The sequence below is a fragment of the Nicotiana tabacum genome, chromosome 22, assembly GCF_000715075.1.
Source record: "Nicotiana tabacum cultivar K326 chromosome 22, ASM71507v2, whole genome shotgun sequence".
Lineage (NCBI taxonomy): Eukaryota > Viridiplantae > Streptophyta > Magnoliopsida > Solanales > Solanaceae > Nicotiana > Nicotiana tabacum.
The window spans coordinates 232,242,540-232,254,857 of record NC_134101.1 but is presented as its reverse complement, the minus strand read 5'-3'; the positions used below and the strand labels follow the sequence as shown (position 1 = coordinate 232,254,857).

The 12,318-nt window shown below is 35.9% G+C and overlaps 1 protein-coding gene and 1 long non-coding RNA gene across 6 annotated transcripts; both read left to right on the top strand.

The window, feature by feature from the left end:
* The first annotated feature begins 2,119 nt into the window (after window positions 1-2,119).
* LOC142176376 (uncharacterized) lies at window positions 2,120-3,279 on the top strand. Its single transcript, XR_012704896.1, has 3 exons — window positions 2,120-2,467; window positions 2,572-2,743; window positions 2,830-3,279. It is a non-coding gene; the product is annotated as an uncharacterized LOC142176376 (long non-coding RNA).
* A 3,655-nt stretch (window positions 3,280-6,934) lies between these two features.
* LOC107819155 (alanine aminotransferase 2, mitochondrial-like) lies at window positions 6,935-11,896 on the top strand. Of its 5 annotated transcripts, none has more exons than XR_012705597.1 (7): window positions 6,935-7,278; window positions 7,399-7,464; window positions 7,542-7,603; window positions 10,118-10,775; window positions 10,927-11,001; window positions 11,179-11,299; window positions 11,485-11,896. XR_012705597.1 is itself a non-coding variant. In XM_075245145.1 (6 exons), the coding sequence occupies exons 2-6, from the start codon at window positions 7,459-7,461 to the stop codon at window positions 11,511-11,513; spliced, it is 312 nt and encodes a 103-aa protein (XP_075101246.1). In that variant the 5' UTR covers window positions 6,968-7,278; window positions 7,399-7,458; the 3' UTR covers window positions 11,514-11,896. The 5 variants fall into 5 exon arrangements, 1 of the variants encoding a protein (XP_075101246.1); XR_012705596.1 differs by having other exon boundaries at window positions 6,966-7,278; window positions 10,118-10,198; XR_012705595.1 differs by having other exon boundaries at window positions 6,937-7,278; window positions 10,118-11,001.
* Window positions 11,897-12,318: the final 422 nt, after the last annotated feature.

The following is a 12,318-nucleotide window of genomic DNA, read 5'->3' as shown; positions in this document are numbered from 1 at the left end:
TCAACTTTGTTATAATTAGTGCCCAAACCACAAAAATGGCATGACAGCAAACCACAAAAAGTAGAAAAGAATCACATTTCCTTTTTTTTTTCATTGAGCTGAAAAATAGTTTCGCATATTAGTTCTTTTGTTTCAGTTGATGCATATTAGCTGTTCAAAATGTGAAGCAGAATAACTTGATAGTTTATTTTGAGGATTTCCTCCTTTCCTTTTCTACTAGCTCGATTTGGCCGTTGATACTGTTCAAATGTGAACAATATAAACTGTTGAATGGATATTAAATTGTCACCTTCCAAGTTCATTTTACCTGTTTGTGTTTTTTTTTTCCTTTACCTTTTTGTGCTAGCCTTGGCAGCCTCGCATAATTGGAAGTTATGGCAACTTGACGTGAAGAATGCTTTCTTATATGGAGAGCTTGACAAAGATATTTATATGGAGCAACCACCCGGGTATGTCTCTAACTTACATCCTAATCATGTCTGCAAACTTAAGAAGGCCCTTTATGGCCTCAAGCAAGCTCCACGAGCATGGTATGGAAAAATTGCTCAGTATCTACATTTTTGTGGCTATAATGCATCACAATCAGATCCTAGCTTATTTGTTAAAAAACAAGGAGACTTGCATATGGTTGTTCTTTTGTACGTGGATGATATGATAATAACATGAAACAATGAAGATGAAGTTGATAGGCTTCAAGATGAGCTTTCCATAAGATTTGACATCAAGAAGTTGGGAGAACTACACCATTTTCTTGGCTTAGAGGTGACAAACATGAACAAAGGGATCTTTGTCACTCAAGAAGGATATGCCAAGAAACTTGTTGACAGGTTTGGATTGAAGCAAAGCAAAACATGTTCTACTCCTCTTGAGATAAGCACAAGGTTAAGGCGGGACGAAGGCTCACTTCTTGCAGATTCCAAGCCTTTTCGAGCTCTTGTTGGAAGTCTCCTGTATTTGGCTATTACAATGCCGGACATTGCGTTCTCGGTGGGATATGTCAGCAGATTTATGCAAAGGCCAAGAAAGCCTCACCTAGAAGCTGCAAAGAGGATTCTAAAGTATATCAACTCAACATCAGACATGGGCTTGTTCTTCTAAAAGAAGAATAATTTGGTGTTGGCTGGTTATACGGATGCTGATTTTGGTGGTGATTTGGATGACCGAAGATCAACATCGGGCTATATTTTCCTCTGTGGTAGAACAAGTGTTTCTTGGTGTAGCAAAAAGCAAGACTCAGTTTCTTTGTCAACCACGGAGGCAGAGTATAAAGCAGCTGCTCTCACTACTCAAGAATGTGTATGGCTACAAAGACTTGCTGAAGACTTGCATCTACCTATATCAAAGCCAACTGTGATCTATGGAGATAGTCAAAGTGCCATCAAGCTTGCAAACAATCCAGTATTCCATGCAAGAACTAAACACATTGAGGTGGAACATCACTTTGTTCGGAAAAAGGTTCTTGATGGAACTATCAATACTTTGGAAGTGAGAAGTCAGGAGAATATCGCTGATATCTTCACCAAGTCACTTACTAAAGCTTCGTTCGAGTTCTTCCGTGACAAGCTTGGAGTAGTTTCCAAAAAATCACTTTAAGGGGGAGTGTGAAAAAAATAAAGTTAATTTTTTGGAATAATATAGAATTCTCTAGAATGTCCTAGTTTAGTATACTTGATATTTATCTAGTGGACATATCTAGATGTTCTAGAATGTTGTAGGAAGATAAGACATATCTAGATATTCTAGAGTGTTGTTAGAAGATAAGGTTGCTAGAATTTTCTTTGTACATTATCTAGAATCATATCTAGAATCATCCATAGGCTAGTATAAATAGGGGGTATCTTGTTCATTTATAAGTAAGCCAAAATCAAGAAAGCCTTCTTTCCTAAATAAGTTCTCCTATCTAAAATCTCTCTTCTTTTTTCAAGCTTCCTCTTCTTTAGTTGAATCCTCCAATCTTGGTTAACGATCTTGGGCTAGCAGAAGGTCTCCGAATAATACTCTTCTTCTGCTATTCTTTACATAGTGCATTAACTTCTATCCACTAACACTGTAAAGGAGTTTTTACATTAATAGGTTGCCTAAATGTTAATTATAAACAATTGTCAAATAATAAAAGGGATAATGCATAAAATCCACCCCATCCTATGACCCATTTACCAACTACACACCTTTTCTTTTCGGGAGTCCTATTATCCCCCTGAACTTATTTTTACCATAATTGATTTAACATTATATGCTCAATTAAACTCGACCGTGACTACACCTCTTCCAAGCGCGTGAGGCCTAATTTTAAAAGGCTCGTCTGCTATTCAATCGCCACGTGTAATGCCAAATAAGCCAGAAGAAAGGGTCCCAAACGTTAAACTCAGCTATTTTAATTGAACCCATTATCTTATCCCTCTTTCTAAACTAAAAGGCTATCTACCATTGTTGAAGAAATTTTGCTGCTGGTGCTGCTGAAATTGAGGTGAGTTTCAATCAATAGAGTATAAAATACTAATCTTTAGTCAATTCGATTTCATAATCTTTATGTTAGGGTTTGAAATTTCTTCCCCAATTTTTATATTTTAGGAACTAGGGTTATAAAATGGCAAATACCAACTTGAATAGACTTTGTATGGACGATGAAGACCCAATGCTCAATGTTCAAGTGCGATGTAAACATGGAATTTTGCTACAAATGCAGACTTCTTGGTCGAAGCGTAATCCTGGCCGAAGATTTTGGTCTTGCCCCTACTATGGTGTATGTGTTCATTTCTAACCCGTCTATTGTGGTTGATTAGATTTGTATGTTGTCATTAAATTGATTCCAATTTATAAAATTTTCAGGCCAAGAGTTGCAAATTTTTTCAATGGAGGGACAATGAAGTTTACGAAAGATCGAAGTTTATTCTTCCAAGATTGTTCGACAAAATTAAAGAGATAGAAAAAGATTTGGCACATTATGAAAGCCTCAAGATGCAGTTGGTTGAGCTTGAAAGTCTGAAAAATGCAAACATTAATTTGGTTGTGACTGATGATGAAAAAGATAAGGGGGCAAAAGAGAAAAAGAAAAGGACCTGGTGTTGGCTTAATAGGAAGTTCATTTTGTGTATTGTGTTTTGTCTTTGTTGTTATGTGTTGATCAAATGAAGCTGTAATAGCAGTCTTTCTGCAGTAGTAGTTGTTTTGTGAGTTAGCAATTATCTAGAAGTGTTTGGTTATGGTTGTAACAACTCTTTTTTTTTCATTGCGGTATGTAACTTCATTTTAGTATATGCTATGTGGAAGTTAATTATTTATCAATTGCACTTGCCATGATCGATTTCTAGATTCTTTCAACTTTTATATATAATTCACACTGAGGTTTTATGTAAATGGCAAGACACCACTAAATTTCATAGAAATATAGCTGCCACATTTCATAAATACCACCAAAATTAGTCAACAAAACATCAAATGTACTAAGGCAACATTTAAAAACTAATACATTATCGTTCTAATAGGATAAAAACTCCAGATTGTAGTCAACAAAAACAACCAACTGTCTGGCTTAGGATATACATTGTCTACTTGTAGTCAACCAAAAAACAATCAAATCTATTGGGGATGTGCAGAACTACTATTCTGGCTTAGGTTGTTTGATCCACCAGTCCTTGTTTGAATTCTATGTTGCCCTCTAATCTCTTGAAGCCTTCTTGTTGTGATTGCTGGTTTCCCTTTCCATTTCAGTCCATTACTTGGTTTGAAACCAATGTCACCAGTTACATTAGTTGATCTTGTTATCATTGTTGGTCCAGTGGGCTATATTCTGGTACTTGGCGTGGATTGCAGCTGGTTCATACTCTTTATAGTACATTGCAGCTATGGCATGTGGACATGGTATCCCCTTCAACATCTAAGCCCTACAACTACAAGTATTATTTCTTAGGTAAACAGTATATTGATTTGTTCCCTCCTTAACCTGATATCCTGTATCTCCATTAAAAAAATTGTACACCTCATTGACTTTTCAATATTTTCCTCTAAGACCTTTAATGTCATTGGAGAAATGTTGCATAACCGAGTATTTGCATATTCCCTTAACTTAGCTATTCTAGTTAACATCTTGACTCTTATTTTTTCAAGCATGGTAATAATGGTCTTGTGCGTTGCAGCTAGGATCCATGCATTAAAACTTTTAGCCATATTATTATCTACTGCATCACACTTGACTTCCACATTAAAATACACCTTATACCAAGTCTCTTTGTTATAGTACAAAAGATCATCAACTATGTTCTTACCAAGCATACTGAGGGCTTTAAATCATACCCAACATCATACTTGGTTACTGCATCTCTAAATTCTTTAACGTCTGCAAAAATCATACCCAGCTACCACACAAATTTTTTAGCTGTAGGATCATAAACCACCTTCTTGGTAGAAGATCTTCTTCTTGGTAGATTTACCCTAACTTCTTCCCCATCTTCAACCCAACATTCATCTTCACCTGTTTCAAAGCTACAAACATCAGAACTTGGGTAATATGGTTCATCACCTCCTATCCTACCTTCTATACTTTTTTACCTGTTTCAGTTTCATCAAATCCCAAATCTGGTCCAGCTACACCACATGGAATATTTTCAGGATCGGCAGGAGCTTTTTCCTTTCTTTTTCTTCTCTGGAACTCTCAGCCCTAAACTCTATGAACTCTTCATGTATATCACTACCATAATCCTCTATGCCATCACCAAAAAATCACTATCTTCATCACTTGAACTATCTTCACTTGAGTTATCAGATTCCTCCTCAGTTGAGGATGAATCTGGATCTGGATCTGCTGGAGGAGCTGCTGGATCAGTAGGTGTAGGTGAAGTAGCTGCTGCACCATTTAAAGCCTCCTCACCAACCTCAATGTTTTGACTAACACTTGCTTCAATGGTCCCATCCCTTTTATTAAAGGCTGAACCAGATTCCTCTATACTCATGTGCTGGACATATATTTTCAAAATAGCTCCATTTTGCAAGAACTGTGCAATTTTTGAAAGCTCCCTGTCATTTTTTATATTTTCTATAATGTCGCATTGTGTAAAATGTTGTACCCCAGTTCTTTAATATAGTCCACCAACTCAAAATAAGATAAAGTATCTACATCAACATTCACATATTCTGTCATTACCCCACCCACATATCTTGGTTCCCCGCTTTCAATCTCTAACCATGAAACAATCTCAAAGTTACAAATATAAACACACCCATACCTGAATACAAGTTAAAGGGAACAAATAAATTCAGACAAATCCCCAACAACAAAATTATTCTGCCGAAAAAAGGGCAGCACTAAAAAACTTACCACCAAGAACACATCAGTGTAAAAACACGAAAAAGCAAAGTATAAGTATCATAATCAACATGCAAACCCCTCAGTTTCAAAATCAAAATCTCATAATTTTATACAGTGACTGATTTTTTTACAAAACCCTAAACTACTAAAAATCAATTGAAGATGGTAAAGAACTAACCATTAGTCTTGGTTTGTGACGAATAAATAGATAATAATTCTGCACTGACCTTGACTATAACACCACAGTATCAAATTAAACCCTAGATTGTAACTCCCTACTGAAATTGAACAAAACAAACCATAAAAACAGAGATTACATACTTCTTTACATTATGTTAGAGCCGATTTTGCAATAGAATAAAGAGAAAATTATGATTGGAGTGATTTTATGGAAGGAATCGAAGAGGGGGATTGAGAATTTGGTTTGGACCGTCGAAAATGGGAGAGTATGAAAGGAAATAATGAAATAGGGTCGGATTTAATTAGTGAATGGGTTTAATTTAGTTTAGAATAAAAGGGATCTGATATAATAAAGGGGAATTGGGTGGGGGCCATTAGCGCGTGTATACACCGATAGTCTTATAGATGGGGGTCGGGTTTAATTGAGCATATAATGTTAAATCAATTATGGTAAAAATAAGTTCAGGGGGGTAATAAGACCCCCGAAAAGAAAAGGTGTGTAGTTGGTAAATGGGTCATAGGATGGAATGGATTTTATGCATTATCCCCAGTAACAATTATGCTTCAATCCCATAGACTCCGCCGTCTCACATATTAAACCATCATTCATGATGGTAGTAACAAAGAGATTCTAGCTGATGAAAATTGGGAGTTGCCTTGCTCTATTCCACAATCTGAAAACATTAAGCAGCCAAGTTCTCAAAAGCCTCACCTATTTGAATTAACTATCTATTCGTAATTCAGCTCAAGTTTGGTCACAACTCGAAGAAGGTATTCCCTCGTCCCGCACTTCACCTCGAAACCACATGGTCTTGAGTTCGAAACCAGCTATTCACATATGACCTCTAATATTTTTTTTTGAACCCGCTTGATAAAAATCCTGGGTCCGCCACTGTGCACATATATGTCCACTCTTGAATGTCAAGCACTAATAGAATCAAAACGATACGCGACAAAAACTTTGTTTCTTATCCATCAAAAAATAAAAATAAAAATTGCTTCACAACTAAAAGCATCAGCACTGTATAGGTTATTATGTATGATTTTCGGATATCAACTTGACATTTTTTTCTTTCTTTGTCAGGATTTTGGTAACAATATGTAAGCTATTATAGCTCTTAGCTCAGTTGGTAAAAGTTAAGTTTTGCTGATATTCTCTGTTGAATTGACAAACACCTCGACTGTGGTTTGTCAGCAAAGTATAAGTGAAGAAAGAGTACTAATTGTTATCGTCCAATACTCTTAATTATCGGAACTGATATTTTTGTCATATTAAGATATGTTCGCGGTTTTGTTATAGCTGAGTGTGACGTTATACTTATACTTTCACTACAACAAATTTGGTCTAAGGCCACATTAGTTTTTGATAACGCTTGAAAAGCGTGGCCAACTATATCTATGGCATCACTTTATAAGGGTGGTCTTTGAAAAGAACTTTTGACTACGATTTATTAGGTGACGACTATAAAGCGTTCTGTTAATACATTATTGGCAACATTTATTCGTATGTGATGCAACGCTTTCTGAGCGTGCTTGTTAATATTTGTAAAGGCAACTCTATATAAGCGTGCTCTAAAATATTTTCTAAATGTTCCCGCTACAATTTCCCCCTAAAATTTTTCTAAAAAACTATGCCCTAAAAGATTTCGCCAAAACCTATCTTCCAAATTTTACCCACACTAAAAGAATCTCCTCGTTCTCCTTCCCTAAAATTCCATAAGCAAAGTTGGGGCTCTTCTCTTATCTTTTAGCAGATCGAGTAAAGCAGAGTAGTGTGGGTTAAAATACTTCTGGTGGGTTAATATTGCATATCTTAACGAATTTTTCTTCTATCCCGTATCAAAGCGTAATATAGGTGACCTGGAGTGTTATTGTTGTCTTAATCTTTTCTTTCATTCCTCTAATTCATGCAGATCTCATACTGCAGTATTGGAAATCCTCAATCCTTGGGTCAGCAACCTATTACATTCTTTATGGAGGTAGGAATAAATTGTTTGATTCTAGATTATGTTACTTGTTTCGTCGAGCAATGTCTAAGGTGTACTCTTTTATTTAGGTCCTTGCATTATGTGACCATTCAGTTATTTTGGACAAAAGTGTAACACAAGGTCTGTTTAGGTATGAAATTTGTCTATTAACCTCCTTGCACCTTGTAGCACAATGAAACAATTCATGTGCCTTAGTTTCTAGAGATGTCTGAAGAAGTGGAATTAACATGTCTAATTTTCATAAACCAAATGTTTTTCCTGTATTTTTCAAACATGGCACAGTTAAATCTCCTGCTACCGATGGAAGCTTTTGTCCTTGCTATTGTATAGTAAATAATTTGCATCCGAATATTAATGATATTATTCTTTTTAGTATTTTGAAGTCAAAGTCCAACTTATAAAACCAAGTGATGTGATTGTTATTGTAATTGATGCACGTTAGCAAAAGTGAACTATGAGAGTGGTGGCTTGATGCTATTTCATGTCATCTTGACATATCAAGTAATGTTTTTGAGGTCTGAAAAAAGTGAAATGTATTACTTTAAGCTAAAAGATCAATAGAATGTGGAATGTTGTGATGATTGAGAAGCTCCGAGGTAATATATTTGATCGTGAACACTTTGAGATAATTGATGAGTCTGTTTTATTTGCACCTACTGCCTATGGGTATTGTTTCAGTTTAGCTTCAAACTGTATACTATGGGTGTTTATCGGGCGGGCTTGGACGGGCTGAACGGTAAAAATCTCAGCCCGTTCGGTTAGCGGGCGGGCTGTTAGCGGGCTGGGGATAACGGGCTCTTAGTGGGCTGTGTTTTTTTGGGTTTTTGTGGGCCCATACGGGTTAGGGCTCAAACGGTCTCGGGCGGGTCGGGCTCCAATCAAGAGGGTGTTTCTATTCTATATGCCTACGAAGTTGACCCGTTCCTCCTCCTTTATCGGGCTCATGTTTATAATGTTCACTATAAATTTTATATTTTACATAATTTTTTTGATCTTCTAGTCTTTCAAAAAACATTCAACACTTACTTCTTAATTGTTGATTCTTCTTAATAGGGAGAGAGGCCTACTTGTTGCACCCCTAACATTTTGAGTTTGACTAGCATTACCAGATGTAGGAGGTGGTGTTTCACGATTATCGGGTGATTGAATATCAACAAACAAAGCATCTAAATCATCATCTACACCATAATTTTCTTGCTTTCGCTTGTAATCTACATTTAAATTTTCAGGTGGACTTTCAGAAATATGTGTAAAGCTACTAGAAGAACCAACACCACCTCTTGTTCTTTTTGAAATTTTCTTACTACCACCTCTACTAGTGCACGCTTTTTTGGCTGCTCTAAGAAAATTAATAATATAAATTAAAGTAAGAAATTAAATTAAGAAATTAAATTAAGAAACTAAATTAATAATTCTAAATAATAAAATAAGTGTACACCAAATAAGAGAAAGAGATGGAACGAGTGTACCGGGATTCCTTATGCCTCATTAATTTTGAATTTTTGATATCAAAATTCAAACTTCAATTGATAGACCGAAACTTGATAGTTGATAATACTTGAATACTTGATACCATACTTCACTTGAATAATTGATATTTGATAATAATAATTTTGTAATGGCTAAACTAAATAATTGATGAAACTTGAAATAATAAATAATTGAGAATTTGAGATTTGAGAATTTAAGAACTATAATATCAAGAGAGAATTGAGACTTGAGAGAGAACTAGAGTAGTAAGAGAGTGAATTGTGAGAAAAAATGAAGAAGAAGGGGGACTATTTATAGATTTTAAAAGGTTAAAAAAGTAATTTTGCAATTATTAGGGGTGGGAGGGCTATATTTTTAATGGGGGGCCGAAATTGGCCATTTTTGCAAAATCTGGCCGTTCCCCAACGTTCATTTCTCAATTTGACCGTTGGGAACGGTCCAATTAAATTTTTTTTAAAAAAATCCAACAGTAACCGGGCTGCTAACGGGCTACAGCCCGTGTTTAGCCTGTTAAGACAATTCGGGTTCAAGGGGTCAGGGCCACCGTTAAGCTAAACGTGAACGTCCATAACCCGCCCCCTAAAATATTTGTCCCAACCAGTCCATTAATGAACAGTAGTGGGCTGAACCGGGCTGACCCAGGTTGAAGCGGGTTGAAAACGGGTCAGCCCGACCTGATTAACACCCTTACTGTATAGATATTATCCGGTATTTTAAAAAAAAATTGCAAGTGGCTATAATCAAACTCTTACTTTTCCCTTATTCTGTGAAATCAGTGCAATGTAGTGTTATTATTGAATTATAGTCACTCACTTTTTGTTATTCAAAAGCTTGTATGTTTTAGTTGATAGGTTCTTTCTTTGAGCTTTTCCTTTTCCTAAATACCATGGTATTGATTATGACTTTACACCCAACTAGAAGCAAAAACCTTTTGCCTGGACATTTGTTGGAACATCGGTCACCAATGTAAAGGAGTATGGTGAAGAATTTGAATCAATTTCAGCCATGTTCTATAGGATTTTGTGGTCTAAATTGCATTTGTCCTGCTACCTATGATAAGAAAAGGGTGATTTCTGAACTACGTCTAATAGAACCAGTCAGAAACTACAAGAAATTGTTATTTGATGTCTTTCATTCTCTCTTTGCTTTGTAGTACGAATTCAATAGAATGAGCTTTCCAGATCCTTTCGACCAAATTCCTGGCAGAGCGACATGTGCATACAACCACAGTCAGGTGACAATATCTTCTATTGTAATGTCCTAGATTTGTAGCCAGTATACTCCTAGAACCTATTTTTGTGTTTGCTTAACTCTAGGGCGTCAAAGGATTACGTGATACAATTGGTTCTGGTGTCAATAATGTTGGTTCTTCATCCTTTATTCGGGTTCACATGATGATGCAGTCGTTCATAGAATGATAGAACTCTCTGTCCCATCCCCCAATATCCATTTTATTCCGCTTCAATTTCCCTCCATGGTGGCACTCTCGTACGTGCATTTGCTTCAATTTAAAGTCGATCAGTGCCAGTTATATAGTTGGCCTTCATAGGCTAGATTAACCTACTTCTGGAAGAGATTATTATAAGCGTTTATTAATGAGAGCTGGCATGATTGGCTTACTATTTAGTTGAAGATGACACGGGAGCCTCTTATGTATGCTTTTATCTGGTATTTTAGGTTCCCTATTATCTTGATGAAGAAATATGATGGGGACTAGGGATCTCAGAGCTTGAGAATCAGCTGAAAGCTGCAAAATCTAAGGGTATTAAAGTTAGGGCTTTGGTTGTGATTAATCCAGGAAACCCAACGGGGTAGGTAATGGTTTATTAGATTTTGGAATCTCATCATTGATTTTCATCATTTAGGAAGAACCAACTGTGGTGGAAAATTCTGGCCTTCCCTTTCCCAATAAAATTTCAGAATATTTACATATAGCATGAATAGCTTCTATGTATACCTTAGGTTCTTGCTGAGACCAACCAACGAGCTATTGTGGAATTCTGCAAGAAAGAAGGCCTCGTTCTTTTGGCGGACGAAGTGAGTTTATTTCCTTCTAGATGCTTCTTTGCTAGATTATGGAAATTATTTTACTTCCATGGGAATTTACCAGCGATTCTGCACTTGTTTGAGGGGGGTCACAATTTTTTCATTCCGGAGTATTGTGCAATTAATTCTCAAATTGTAAGCCTCTTATATTTTGTGGAACTCATGCAGGTGTATCAGGAAAATATTTATGTGCCTGAAAAGCAGTTCCACTCATTTAAGAAAATTGCTCGGTCTATGAGATTTGGAGAAAAAGACATCTCTTTAGTTTCTTTTCAGTTTGTATCAAAAGGTAGATCGTACTACCTCCATCCATCCCTCTCTTGTTTGTGGTCTTTCTTTCATTTGTTTGCAGCTTACGAAGTTGTGGGGGAAAAGGGTTCTCATCTCATAATATATATTGGAAGCTGAAATGGAGATAAACAATTTCACATTATTTGTAAGCTATAACAAACAATGCATCTTTGTTTGTCTCAGTTACAGGTATTGGAAGGCAGAGTTACTAAAGGGAATAAAGAAAATGCAAATGGGGAACTTAAGGCTTACAAACCTTCAGAAATTTCTATGGGTTTGAACAAGAAAACCTCACACGCTGATTAGATTAATGGTGTGGTCAAGCTTACAGAAATGGATCAGTTACAAAATCAGGAGATGATGTGAAAGATGTTAAACGAGGCATGTATTAGAAAAGAAACTTGTAGCTAAGGATATATCAAATGGGGTTTCTAATAAATGCTAATTTAAATTGATTAATATGTGTAAAGTGTTATCACGATACATAATTTTATTTTATTTTTAGTTTATTGTTAGGTTGCACCTTTGAACAGTTGGTGCTACTAGTTAATGTAGTACATGATATATAAGTGTATGCATTTGAACTTTTTTGTTATTTGTTATTTGATGTAGGTCTTGAGATCTTCATACGTAGCAGTGATCTCAAAATATCTAGTAATATATGTTAGGTAATAAATGTGATTACTTGGTATATTTAAAGAAATATAATTTTATTATAAAAAAATAGCACTTTACATGGATTCTAGCTACGCTTGAACAATGTGGCCTATAAGGTTCCAAAAGCCACACTTTGAAAGTGTTGTTGCAGGACTTAAAAAGCGTTAGTATAAGGGTTTGCACAAGCGTGATCTTTGTACCTTATAGGCCACACTTTTGATGTATGGCTTTTCAAGTAACACTTCAAAAGCGTGGCCTTATGGCAAGGGTTACCCCAACTTAGGCCACTCCGTTAAAAGCGTCGTCTAAAGTTAAAAAGTGTGGCTTTTTCTCAAATGCCACACTTTATGCTAGTTTAGG

Coding starts and splice junctions, on each gene's coding strand:
- LOC107819155 (XM_075245145.1), top strand. Junction 11,002..11,178: donor TCGTTCTTTTGGCGGACGAA/GTGAGTTTATTT, acceptor GAACTCATGCAG/GTGTATCAGGAAAATATTTA. Junction 11,300..11,484: donor TTTTCAGTTTGTATCAAAAG/GTAGATCGTACT, acceptor TGTTTGTCTCAG/TTACAGGTATTGGAAGGCAG.